Here is a 13,348-nt window from a genome sequence, read left to right on the forward strand (position 1 = left end):
CCTCCCCCGGGTCCCATCTATTATAGGACAGATTTTTTCCTTGTTGAGTTACGCACTTCGCAGGCTCCGACGCCCACTGCACCCTCCGATCCATCCGTCTCTTTTATGACACGCTGCATGGAAGTTAATTGGCGTCATCTCCACTTTGGTGTGTAAGTTACGATCAGCTGTCGGCGCTGAAGCGGTGTCAGCATTTCCTCGCGCGCCTTTTATGATATTATTGATCCAGACGCAGTAAAATGATATTTACAGGAGAGATAAAGAGAGACAAAGCCGGCCGGGACTGGAAGACGAATTCCTCAGCTGAATTCCCGAATCACAGAAGTTCCGTTACAGCGGAGAGGAAATCTTTTATGTGTTAACTGACGGCTACAATTTAATTAAAGGGTTAACCCCACATGGGGGAGGGGCACATCCTGCGTTCTGAATGTCTCTTGTTTTTATCCCGCCATTCGTCTTCCCAACCTGGCTACCCCATTGCTGCCGGAACCCTCGTCTTCTGAATATTGCAGGATGTGAAGATATGAAAATCCAGATAGTGTGTTCTCTGGTTCTGGCTCCGCCCCCTCTCTGAGATCACTGCAACTCCACCCCCTCTATAAGCTTACTGTAGCTTCACCCCTCTCCAAACTCACTGCAGCTCCGCCCCTTTACCCTTTAACATCTCCCTGTACACATCCCGGTACTCACCTTCGGTGGTGCGCTGGGCTCCATCTCAAACTTGTCCGGAAACATTCGGCAGAGAGCCAGGTGACGAGCGTGTCTATAGAACTAGGAGACATGAGAGAGCACATTATGACAGATACCGAGAATGACACCCGGCATACAGGACAAGAGAAGTGGTACTGTGCAAAGTCCATACATACAGAATAAGAACAGATACTAAGAATTACACCCGGCATACAGGACAAGAGAAATGGTACTGTGCAGAGTCCATACATACAGAATAAGAACAGATACTGAGAATGACACTCGGCATACAGGACAGGAGAAGTGGTACTGTGCAAAGTCCATACATACAGACTGAGAACAGATGCTGAGAATTACGTCCGGCATAGAAGTTGTACTGTTTGATATTACTCAGCACTCACCCGGCCCAGATACCTCCAGTCCAGCAGATCTGACAATCGCTCGGTTCGGTTTCTCTGGACTATTCTCTGGCGCCGGGATTGTTGGCAGAAAGTGTACAAGAACTGGGTCAGCTGGTTACAGGATTCATCGGGCGAGCGAAACCTCCGATCCAAAATGTAAATCCCTGAAAATGAAAACAAGGAAACTTTTCACTGTCTTCCTATTGGATATTTCCTCTGAGTCATGGAATTTGCACCTTTTCCGGGAGAAGCTTTTCATGTCCGTGTCCCGGGTCTGCTTCCAGTGCAGTCCTTCCATGGTCGGGCTCACAACTGGTACTGGCTTCATACTTAATATGCAGAATGAAACACTTCCTCTTCTGTATCTTGGCAGCAGTCTCTAACACTCTCAGTGTCTAGTAACAATGCGCTGGTCAACTGCACTCTGTACTAACACTGCAGCAGCCTCTAGAAGTCTCTAATAACACTGTAGAGGTCCCCAGCAGTCCCTTGTAATAAAGGCATCAGTCTCCAGTAACAAAGAGCACAGTCTCCAGCTAGAATTGCACAGTGAATGGCCACCTTGAGTGTCTTGTTGCCATCATCTATGGCCAAGGACATCATGCTAAGTCTCTGGGCCTCGGGGGTTCCAGCACACAGCCTCATGTTCCAGTCCTTTATTACATATCTCTAAGGTGAAAATAACGGCCGCGCATTCGCAAAAACTTTCCTACAGAACGGGACGGAAGTGTTCTATGGTGCGCATTGCGCGCGCAACAGGAATTACGGCCGCACAGCTCGAACACCCCAAAGGCCGGCACCTGATCAGATGAACGGTTCACATCATAAGCCTGACTAACGCGTTTCAGCCAGTAGCTCAGACCGGTCTAGCAGCCAGGCAGGATTGAGGGAACTGCTGACTTGTTTCAGCCACACATGGCCTCAATCATAGCTATGACTAAGGCCGTGTGGCTGAAACACGTTAGCAGTTCCCTCAATCCTGCCTGGCAGCTAGACCGGTACCCGCAACCTCTTCCTGGGATGCAGCAGTCTAAGCCCTGGTGACATCATCACATCTAATGCAGTCCAGTCACTTGCATTAGACATGAGGACGCCGAGGGACATACAACAGCTGAAGAGAGGTGAGCGCTGACTGGAGGCAGGACCCAGGATCAGGTGAGCATATCTTCTGCATGCCGTCCCCTAGACACAAAGGAGCAGTTAACCCTTCCAGTGGGGGCGGGGGTATCCCCATGGCAAGGGTTAATTTGGTTATTTCCTGGAGTTTTTCTTTAATACATTTCTGCACTGATGTGGCACCAACCTTCTGACATGTATAAACATTCCGGTGTTTTCCGGTATTGTGCATTTTCTTACCGTAAGCAGCCGGGTCGGCGACGTGTTCCTGCATGAAACAGCCAAATCCAGACAGGTTGGTTGTGACGCTGGGAATACCCATCACCGTACACTCCGCTGGAACATGACAAACAGCAACATTGGTAAGTACACCGGGAGCTGTGTGGAGGATCATCATTCTTCACACATTTATTATTATTATTTTTTATAATGTATCTGGAAAACGTCAAATACTTCTTCCCACAACAAGCATGCAGCAAGGGAAGTCAGTATGGAGTCAGAACTCCTAATTTGCATATTGCTAAGCTGAGGTCAGAGATGTGGAAAGCATAAGGAAGCCAGGCAATCAGCAGTTTGAGAAGGAGAGGCTAGTAAGTCTTTACCCCCCATGTGTTGCAGTAACGCATCCTGTAACACATACGGCAATGCATGGTAAATGCGCAGCACTTTGTACAATGCTGCTGCACTGACATTCCTGTAGAATAGTACGGTGGGTGCTGCAGATTGGTGGAGCACTCACAGATCCAGTCTGGTTGGATTGGAGCGTGTTTATTCCACTCTGTGAATCTCACCTGAACTTAGTGATCCCGGGACAGGGACATCCGGGGCTCTGACTTGTCTTCTCTGCTATGATCTCCCTGCACTCCATTCACACAGGAATTCATCACACTGCCCAATTCTCGGGGTGACTCATCATCTCTATCACCAGATATTTGCTACATCAGCCTCCAATACACGGGAAACTGATCCCGATTCACTTCCTCTGCACCTTCCCAATGAATCCGTCATATAACAATGAGGGGGAGAGAGCGGCTTGTGTCTGTCACATGTCACTTACTGTCACCTCTGCAGAGTCTAGATAAAGGACGGCTAGTGTCACTGAGCGGAGCAGATACATCAAAGACAGAGGGGGGCTCCACTTTCTCCTAATAATTCTGTGTCCCTTCTTATCCCAGGAGCCCCACCTGTGCCCGTTCTTATCCCACAATCCCCACCTGTGCCCATTCTTATCCCACAATCCCCACCTGTGCCCGTTCTTATCCCACAATCCCCACCTGTGCCCATTCTTATCCCACAATCCCCACCTGTGCCCGTTCTTATCCCACAATCCCCACCTGTGCCCATTCTTATCCCACAATCCCCACCTGTGCCCGTTCTTATCCCACAATCCCCACCTGTGCCCATTCTTATCCCACAATCCCCACCTGTGCCCGTTCTTATCCCACAATCCCCACCTGTGCCCGTTTTTATCCCACAATCCCCACCTGTGCCCATTCTTATCCCACAATCCCCACCTGTGCCCGTTCTTATCCCACAATCCCCACCTGTGCCCATTCTTATCCCACAATCCCCACCTGTGCCCGTTCTTATCCCACAATCCCCACCTGTGCCCATTCTTATCCCACAATCCCCACCTGTGCCCGTTCTTATCCCACAATCCCCACCTGTGCCCATTCTTATCCCACAATCCCCACCTGTGCCCGTTCTTATCCCACAATCCCCACCTGTGCCCATTCTTATCCCACAATCCCCACCTGTGCCCGTTCTTATCCCACAATCCCCACCTGTGCCCATTCTTATCCCACAATCCCCACCTGTGCCCGTTCTTATCCCACAATCCCCACCTGTGCCCATTCTTATCCCACAATCCCCACCTGTGCCCGTTCTTATCCCACAATCCCCACCTGTGCCCATTCTTATCCCACAATCCCCACCTGTGCCCGTTCTTATCCCACAATCCCCACCTGTGCCCATTCTTATCCCACAATCCCCACCTGTGCCCGTTCTTATCCCACAATCCCCACCTGTGCCCATTCTTATCCCACAATCCCCACCTGTGCCCGTTCTTATCCCACAATCCCCACCTGTGCCCATTCTTATCCCACAATCCCCACCTGTGCCCGTTCTTATCCCACAATCCCCACCTGTGCCCATTCTTATCCCACAATCCCCACCTGTGCCCGTTCTTATCCCACAATCCCCACCTGTGCCCATTCTTATCCCACAATCCCCACCTGTGCCCGTTCTTATCCCACAATCCCCACCTGTGCCCATTCTTATCCCACAATCCCCACCTGTGCCCGTTCTTATCCCACAATCCCCACCTGTGCCCATTCTTATCCCACAATCCCCACCTGTGCCCGTTCTTATCCCACAATCCCCACCTGTGCCCATTCTTATCCCACAATCCCCACCTGTGCCCGTTCTTATCCCACAATCCCCACCTGTGCCCATTCTTATCCCACAATCCCCACCTGTGCCCGTTCTTATCCCACAATCCCCACCTGTGCCCATTCTTATCCCACAATCCCCACCTGTGCCCGTTCTTATCCCACAATCCCCACCTGTGCCCATTCTTATCCCACAATCCCCACCTGTGCCCGTTCTTATCCCACAATCCCCACCTGTGCCCATTCTTATCCCACAATCCCCACCTGTGCCCGTTCTTATCCCACAATCCCCACCTGTGCCCATTCTTATCCCACAATCCCCACCTGTGCCCGTTCTTATCCCACAATCCCCACCTGTGCCCATTCTTATCCCACAATCCCCACCTGTGCCCGTTCTTATCCCACAATCCCCACCTGTGCCCATTCTTATCCCACAATCCCCACCTGTGCCCGTTCTTATCCCACAATCCCCACCTGTGCCCATTCTTATCCCACAATCCCCACCTGTGCCCGTTCTTATCCCACAATCCCCACCTGTGCCCATTCTTATCCCACAATCCCCACCTGTGCCCGTTCTTATCCCACAATCCCCACCTGTGCCCATTCTTATCCCACAATCCCCACCTGTGCCCGTTCTTATCCCACAATCCCCACCTGTGCCCATTCTTATCCCACAATCCCCACCTGTGCCCGTTCTTATCCCACAATCCCCACCTGTGCCCATTCTTATCCCACAATCCCCACCTGTGCCCGTTCTTATCCCACAATCCCCACCTGTGCCCATTCTTATCCCACAATCCCCACCTGTGCCCGTTCTTATCCCACAATCCCCACCTGTGCCCATTCTTATCCCACAATCCCCACCTGTGCCCGTTCTTATCCCACAATCCCCACCTGTGCCCATTCTTATCCCACAATCCCCACCTGTGCCCGTTCTTATCCCACAATCCCCACCTGTGCCCATTCTTATCCCACAATCCCCACCTGTGCCCGTTCTTATCCCACAATCCCCACCTGTGCCCATTCTTATCCCACAATCCCCACCTGTGCCCGTTCTTATCCCACAATCCCCACCTGTGCCCATTCTTATCCCACAATCCCCACCTGTGCCCGTTCTTATCCCACAATCCCCACCTGTGCCCATTCTTATCCCACAATCCCCACCTGTGCCCGTTCTTATCCCACAATCCCCACCTGTGCCCATTCTTATCCCACAATCCCCACCTGTGCCCGTTCTTATCCCACAATCCCCACCTGTGCCCATTCTTATCCCACAATCCCCACCTGTGCCCGTTCTTATCCCACAATCCCCACCTGTGCCCATTCTTATCCCACAATCCCCACCTGTGCCCGTTCTTATCCCACAATCCCCACCTGTGCCCATTCTTATCCCACAATCCCCACCTGTGCCCGTTCTTATCCAACAAACCCCACCGGTGCCCGTTCTTATCCCACAATCCCCACCTGTGCCCATTCTTATCCCACAATCCCCACCTGTGCCCGTTCTTATCCCACAATCCCCACCTGTGCCCATTCTTATCCCACAATCCCCACCTGTGCCCGTTCTTATCCCACAATCCCCACCGGTGCCCGTTCTTATCCCACAATCCCCACCTGTGCCCGTTCTTATCCCAGGAGCCACATCAGTACCCATTTTTACCCCCGGAGCCCCATGTGTGTCCATTGTTATCCCAGGGGCCCCATATGTGCCCAGTCTTATCCCAGGAGCCCCACCTGTGCCCGTTCTTATCCCACAATCCCCACCTGTGCCCGTTCTTATCCCAGGAGCCACATCAGTACCCATTTTTACCCCCGGAGCCCCATGTGTGTCCATTGTTATCCCAGGGGCCCCATATGTGCCCAGTCTTATCCCAGGAGACCCACCTGTGCCCATTCTTATGCCAGGAGCCCCACATGTGCCCATTCTTATTTCAGGAGCCCCACATGTGCCCATTTTTATCCCAGAATGTGCCCATTCTTATCCCAGAAGCTCAACTTGTGCTCATTCTTATCCCAGGAGTCCCACCTGTGCCCATTCTTATCCCAGGAACCCCACCTGTGCCCATTCTTATTCCAGAAGCCACATCTGTACCCATTGTTATCCCATGAGCCCCAACTGTGCCCATTCTTATCCCAGGAGCCCCACGTGTGCCCATTCTTATCCCAGGAGCCCCACCAGTGCCTATTCTTATCCCAGGAGCCCCACCTGTGCCTATTCTTATCCCAGGAGCCCCACGTGTGCCCATTCTTATCCCAGTAGCCCCACCTGTGCCCATTCTTATCACAGGAGCCCCACCTGTGTCTATTCTTATACTAGGAGCCCCACGTGTGCCCATTCTTATCCCAGGAGCCCCACGTGTGTCCATTCTTATCCCAGGAGTCCACCTGTGCCCATTCTTATCCCAGGAGTCCAGATGTGCCCATTCTTATCCCAGGAGTCCACCTGTGTCCATTCTTATCCCAGGAGCCCCACCTGTGCCCATTCTTATCCCAGGAGCCCCACCTGTGTCTATTCTTATACTAGGAGCCCCACGTGTGCCCATTCTTATCCCAGGAGCCCCACGTGTGTCCATTCTTATCCCAGGAGTCCACCTGTGCCCATTCTTATCCCAGGAGTCCAGATGTGCCCATTCTTATCCCAGGAGTCCACCTGTGTCCATTCTTATCCCAGGAGCCCCACGTGTGCCCATTCTTATCCCAGGAGTCCACCTGTGTCCATTCTTATCCCAGGAGTCCACCTGTACCCATTCTCATCCCAGGTTCCCCATCCTTGCCCATTCTTATCGCAGGAACCCCACCTGTGCCCATTCTTATTATGGGAACCCCATTTATATCCATTCTCATCCCAGGAACCCTATTTGTGCCCATTCTTATCCTAGGAGCCCCACCTGTGCCCATTCTTATCCCAGCGGCCCCACATTTGCACATGTTTTTCCAGAAGCTCCATTTGTCCCACTTCTCATTACAGAAACTTGCCACTGCCTCTCCTTATCCTGTTAGCCCACTGGACCACTTACTGTATTATCCTGGGAAACCCACATTTTGATCCTAGGAGCCCCAACTGTGCCCTTTCTTATACTGGGAATCTCACCTGTGCCACTTCTAATCCAGGGCAACCCACCTGTACCCCTATTATCCCCTGAGACCCATCTGTGCCCCTTCTTATCCCAGGAGCTCCACCTTTGCCCCTTCTTTTCCCTGGAGCCCCACCTGTGCCTTTTCCTTTTTCAGTCAGACTCCATATAACCTGAACTCTGGACTTTCCCAAAGACACTTCTTAATTGGGAGTTTTATTAATGTGATAATCTTCCCCCACTGCCAATTGATTGTCCTCTGTACTGCGGGGATTTCCCTGCTGTAAATTATAGCTACCACATTAATGTGCACAGAGCTGACAAATCAATAACGCATTAAAGGAAATGAAGTGTGAGAGATTAGTTATTATCAGCGCTGAGGAATCTCCATCGCTCAGCCCAGCATCAGGATTCCTCTTTCAGAGGTGGTGACAATGCAGGACGGGGAAGGGAACCCCAGTCAGCAAAAATCAATTCAGACAAGTTATCCTGTCTGCAAATCTTTCCCGTTCTGTACCATGTGACTGTGGGGGAACATTAGAGTGTAAGCTCCTCTGATGCAGAGACTGATGTGAATGGCTCAATGTTTCCTGTACAACACTGCGCAATGTCAGAGCTATTTATATGCATAATAACAGTATGTGACTGTGGAGAGAACATTAGAGTGTAAGCACCTTTGGTCCAGAGACTGATGTGACTGGATCAGTGTTCTCTGTACAGCACTGTGGAATATGTCAGAGCTATATTTCCAGCCCCCGGCTCTCCTCCAATCCCGGCACTTCTTACATCTAGCCGGGCCGGTGCGGTCAGGTGTCAGCCGGGGGACGGAGACGATGGCTGGGGACAAGCTGGCATCCAGGCTGAAACGGCGGCTGCGGATGGGGGCCCAGCATGAGGGTCTTCAATCCCTACACCAAGTTCAAGGAGTTCAGCAGATCAAAGAACTGAAGGGAATGTTCAGACAGTAAGTGCCCCGAGTACCCCGGAGCCTGGAATACCCATCCTATGCACCCCATCCCACCATCATACCCATCCTCTCCATCCTTGCACCCCCTTCAACCATCATACTCGTCCTCTGCACCCCATCCCACCATCATACCCATCCTCTGCACCCCATTTCACCATCATACCCGTCCTCTGCACCCCATCCCACCATCATACCCGTCTGCTGCACCCCATCCTGCCATCATACCCGTCCGCTGCACCCCATCCCAGCATCATACCTGTCCTCTGCATCCCATTCCACGATCATACCCGTCCTCTGCACCACATCCCACCATCATACCCGTCCTCTGCACCCCATTCCACCATCATACCCATCCTCTCCATCCCTGCACCATTCCACCATCATATCCGTCCTCTCCATCCCTGCACCATTCCACCATCATACCCGTCCTCTCCAATAACACCAGCTATAGAGGAATACATCAGATCCCAGCAATAATACATTATACAGCGGCGCAATGCAGAATACCAGCAGGTATAGAGGAACAACAAATCCCAGCAATAGTACAATATAGTATAATGTACTATTGCTGCGATTTGTTGCTGTTATTCTCCATTGCGCCGCTGTATAATGTTCTATATTGCACACCACACTGTCATATTCTGACAGCGTGGGAGACGGGAGTCTGCGCTTGTCGGTGGATCCCAGGATCAGGTGAGTATTTAAAAAAAAAAATTATTTTATGTTCCCATAAAACATTGGGAATATCCCATGCGACATTTTTGGGGACATAATTTGTCCGGGGATGGTCTCTGCAATCCGGGGACTGTCTCTGGAAATCGGGGACAAATGGTCACCCTACACAGGGAGCCCTCACTATTTACCAGGGAGCCCCCACTAACCACCAGGGAGCCTCCGCTGGCCACCAGGGAGAGACCCACCCCGGCGAGACCCACCCCGGCGAGACCCGCATGCCGCCCCAGTGAGACCTCATAGCCATGGTGTGCTGCTGAGTTCCCCAGGTCAGTACACCTGCTGTGCCCATTATGAGGGGCTCCCACCATCCCTGTGCCGAGTTCCTGGGTCTGTACACCTGCTGTGCCCATTATGAGGAGCTCCCACCATCCCTGTGCTGAGTTCCCGGTTCTGTATACCTGCTGTGCCCATTATGAGGGGCTCCCACCATCCCTGTGCTGAGTTCCTGGGTCTGTACACCTGCTGTGCCCATTATGAGGGGCTCCCGCTATCCCTGAGCTGAGTTCCGGGGTCTATACTCCTGCTGTGCCCACTATGAGGGGCTCTTACCATCCCTGTGCTTAGTCTGCACACCCACTGTGCCCATTATGAGGGGCTCCCACAAGGCCCGGACTGGCTATTGGGCAGTGAAAACAATTAGGTCGAGCCACACACAATTAGTGCTAGGTGGGTGTTGCACAGCACTGTAACTATAATGCAACCTCGATTGCGCTGTTGTTTGGCTCCGCCTCTGGCTTTCTTGAGGTGGGGCCTGCTGGGGTGATGTGATTGGGCTGCTCAGTCTCAAATGCCCGGGCCTATTTTTAGTCCCAGTCCGGGCCTGTGTGTGACTGTGGTGGGGACATTAGAGTGTAAGCTACTCTGGTGCAGAGACTAATGTGATTGGCTCAGTGTTCTCTGTACAGCACTACAGAATATGTCAGAGCTATATACATGTATAATAACAGCGTATGCCCGTGGAGGGACATTAGATTGTAAGCTTCCCTGTGGCTCAGTGTTCTCACTACAGCACTGCGGAATATGTTAGCACCATACCAATAAGTGAAATTATGTCTACACACAAGCGGATCTTATTAGTAATGTATAGGTTGACATGCGGGTCGGAGACACCCAGTAGGTGTCCCCAGCCAGGGGTTGTAGGCCACTTACAGTTCACAGTCACTCACCAGGTGTATATCCCCAGGGTTCATAATAGGACGGGAAGACCCCCAGATGGCACCCTCGGACAAACTCCTCATAGTCCATCGGTAGGAGCGGGCTGGTGGAAGAGAGGAATTCCGGGTGCACAATCAGCTGCGGAATAGAAAGTGCCACATATTGTCACAAATTGTAATTGTCTACTATGGGTTACAGAACATTGACAGGTCCTCTTCTCTGCCGACTTCACTTAACCCGCAATGTATTATAGAATGTGCCCGCATAAGAATTTCTGATTTTGCAAATGGAGCTCTTTTCATCTCCTGATATTTTGTATCCAGTGCGGGAATGGCAGAATATAAAGGGACATGATAGATAGTACAATATATAATGGTGGAGAACAGTCTGAGTGTAAAGCTCGGAATATTCCTCCTCTTCTTCCACACACTTCTATGTATTTCACATTCATGCGTCATTCCTAAATATCTGCCCAGAATCCACATTATTCAGCCTCTGTCTCTCGCTCCAGCGATCCAATATTGACTCTATGGACCGGGACGCACATCGATATATATTCCTGTCTATAGCTACGGATATGTCTGACGCGTTAAGGAAATGAATGGTAATCATATCCTGATTGAGAATTAAATAGCATTTCCCGGATCATTGGTCACATCATTAAACACACTCATCACACCGACCTTCACTCTGTCCGTCCGACTGTTAAACAAGCCAATCCGTCTGACGGTGTTGAGGATCGGGTCCGCCAAGTCGTCCACCATGTTGTGTGTAGTGATGGGGGGCAAAGATTGGCGCTGGGATAGAAAATACAGAGATAAACTGTTATAGTGCTGCAGAGAATGTTCAATACAGAGACATACATACAGTATATGATAGCATTATACAGGTATCAGCGCAAAGAGGCAACCAGGGATCCGAGAAGAAAGCGGAGTCCATTTTAGCAGCTCGGAGACAGCGACGCCGGTGGTCGATCAGTCCAAGTGTTGAATATAACTGGAGATGAGCAAAACTGAGACTTGTCATTTCTCTGAAACTTCAGAAAAAAATCAGATCTGGCCAAATTTCACCATTCAGGCCCCATTCACACTGAGCGACTTACCTTTAGCGGCGGATCCGCGCGGCCGGGATAGCGCGACTGTTCGGGGGGAGACGTCCAGCGGCGGTAGCGCGACCTTCACCGCCGGCCTCCATTAAAAAATAGAAAAATCGTGCAAAATCCGACGAAAAAAGGGTCCTGCCGGAGCGACGAGCGACATGGAGCTAACACAGCTCCATTGAATAGCATTGGCCGGCAACTTCTCGCGATATCGCACGGCAAAAATGCGTGATATCGCTGCGGAAGTCGCGCGATAAATCGCTTAGTGGGAATGGGGCCTTAAGCAAAATGCATTCAATAGGAGAGGTGAAGATGAGGTGCTTTTGGTAGTTTGGTGGTGGTTGTGTGGGGGGAGGGGGGGGTACAATGCACTTTGTATAGCTCATGTGTTACAGAAGCACTTTTCACCTATCCTGGAAAAGTGACGGTACACACATAACAAAAAAGAAAAACAAAGGATTAAATTAAACAAACTGCTTTAAATCCTTTCACTTCCTGTCTGATAGCCACAACAGGAAGTGAGAGAAAATCCCTCCTAAGTTATGGATATCCCTGGTGGTCACCAGAACTGGCGTCTCCATTGGAAGATTTCCCATCTATTCCTATTCTGTCTGTTGACCCTGAATTTGAGATTTTCTTTCCCTTTCGGTGAGGACAAATAGACAGAGTGAATCTTCCTTTGCGGAGGCACACACAGCAATAAAAACCTGACAGGGGCCCTAAACCCTCTAAGAAAACTAAAAAGAAAAGCTTTGTCTTCAGTTGTACCTTCCTCGTGGATGGCAATGGGTTTTTAGGTGAAATGGCAACATATTGGCAAAGCAAAGTCACTCAGTTTTGCTGATCTCGAGTCCCAGTGTTCTATCGAAAGCTCCAACTCATCGAAATCTCCAACTACCTCACTTCCGGTGCTCAGAAAGACTGGAGCTCTGTACAGTTGAGTTGCGCATGCGCGCACAGCGTTTTCAGAATACTCGTCGGGTTTGCCACCTGCTGAATAGTGTTAAAATGCAGCTGTACAGAGCTCCGTCAGTCTTTGTGTTTTGCAGTCTAATGCCGTCTGGTCGAAATCTCCAACTATAAGTACCCGGCAGTGAGGTAGTTGGAGATATCGACGAGTTGGAGCTTTCGATAGAACACCGTAACGTCACAGGATGGTCTCTTCTAGCAGCAGGGAGTGGGGTATAGAGAGTGGGGTATATAGAGTGGGGTATATAGAGTGGGGTATATAGAGTGGGGTATATAGGTGTATATATGGCACCTGGGTGGAGTATATGGCTCTCTTCATGATGGTCAGGTCATCTCGGTCCAGAATCTTGTTCAGATCAGGAATTTCCCCTCTGAAGAAAAGAGAGAAGATTTCATTATCCTACAGCCCGAAAATCTACTTCAATCAGGTGAGACCCCCCGACTACACCCATCCGCTATCCAGGCACTTAATAAGGGGTGAGTAACTGCAGGCCTCCACCTGTGCTGTAACTACAAATCCCATCATGTATCTGCCTTTGGGAGCCATGCCTGTGGCTGTCAGGGTCTTGCAATGCCTCATGGGACTTGTAGTGTCACCACATCTGGAGGGCCGGAGGTTTGAGACCCCTGCTAGTGGAAATTCAGATCCTGGCAGGAGAGGAGAACAGGACCATCAGGGGTGTCACTCGCATCCTTCTCTCTCCACCCCGGGGGAGCACCGGAGACAAATCATTTCATTTCAGATTTGTGAT

The 13,348-nt window shown here is 50.8% G+C and overlaps 1 protein-coding gene across 1 annotated transcript in view; it reads right to left on the reverse strand.

The window, feature by feature from the left end:
• Positions 1-13,348, reverse strand: part of GYS2 (glycogen synthase 2) — a gene marked incomplete at its 5' end in the record, with an annotated part of 24,247 nt that overhangs the window by 1,623 nt on the left and 9,276 nt on the right. The window contains 6 exons of the mRNA XM_018570318.1: positions 691-771; positions 1,092-1,255; positions 2,448-2,543; positions 10,540-10,666; positions 11,212-11,325; positions 12,889-12,967. Of these exons, the coding sequence (XP_018425820.1) occupies positions 691-771; positions 1,092-1,255; positions 2,448-2,543; positions 10,540-10,666; positions 11,212-11,325; positions 12,889-12,967 (661 nt within the window). The remainder of the gene's footprint in view (positions 1-690; positions 772-1,091; positions 1,256-2,447; positions 2,544-10,539; positions 10,667-11,211; positions 11,326-12,888; positions 12,968-13,348) is intronic.

This window comes from Nanorana parkeri, unplaced genomic scaffold, assembly GCF_000935625.1.
Source record: "Nanorana parkeri isolate BGI_ZX_2015 unplaced genomic scaffold, ASM93562v1 scaffold1505, whole genome shotgun sequence".
In the NCBI taxonomy this organism is placed as follows: Eukaryota; Metazoa; Chordata; class Amphibia; order Anura; family Dicroglossidae; genus Nanorana; species Nanorana parkeri.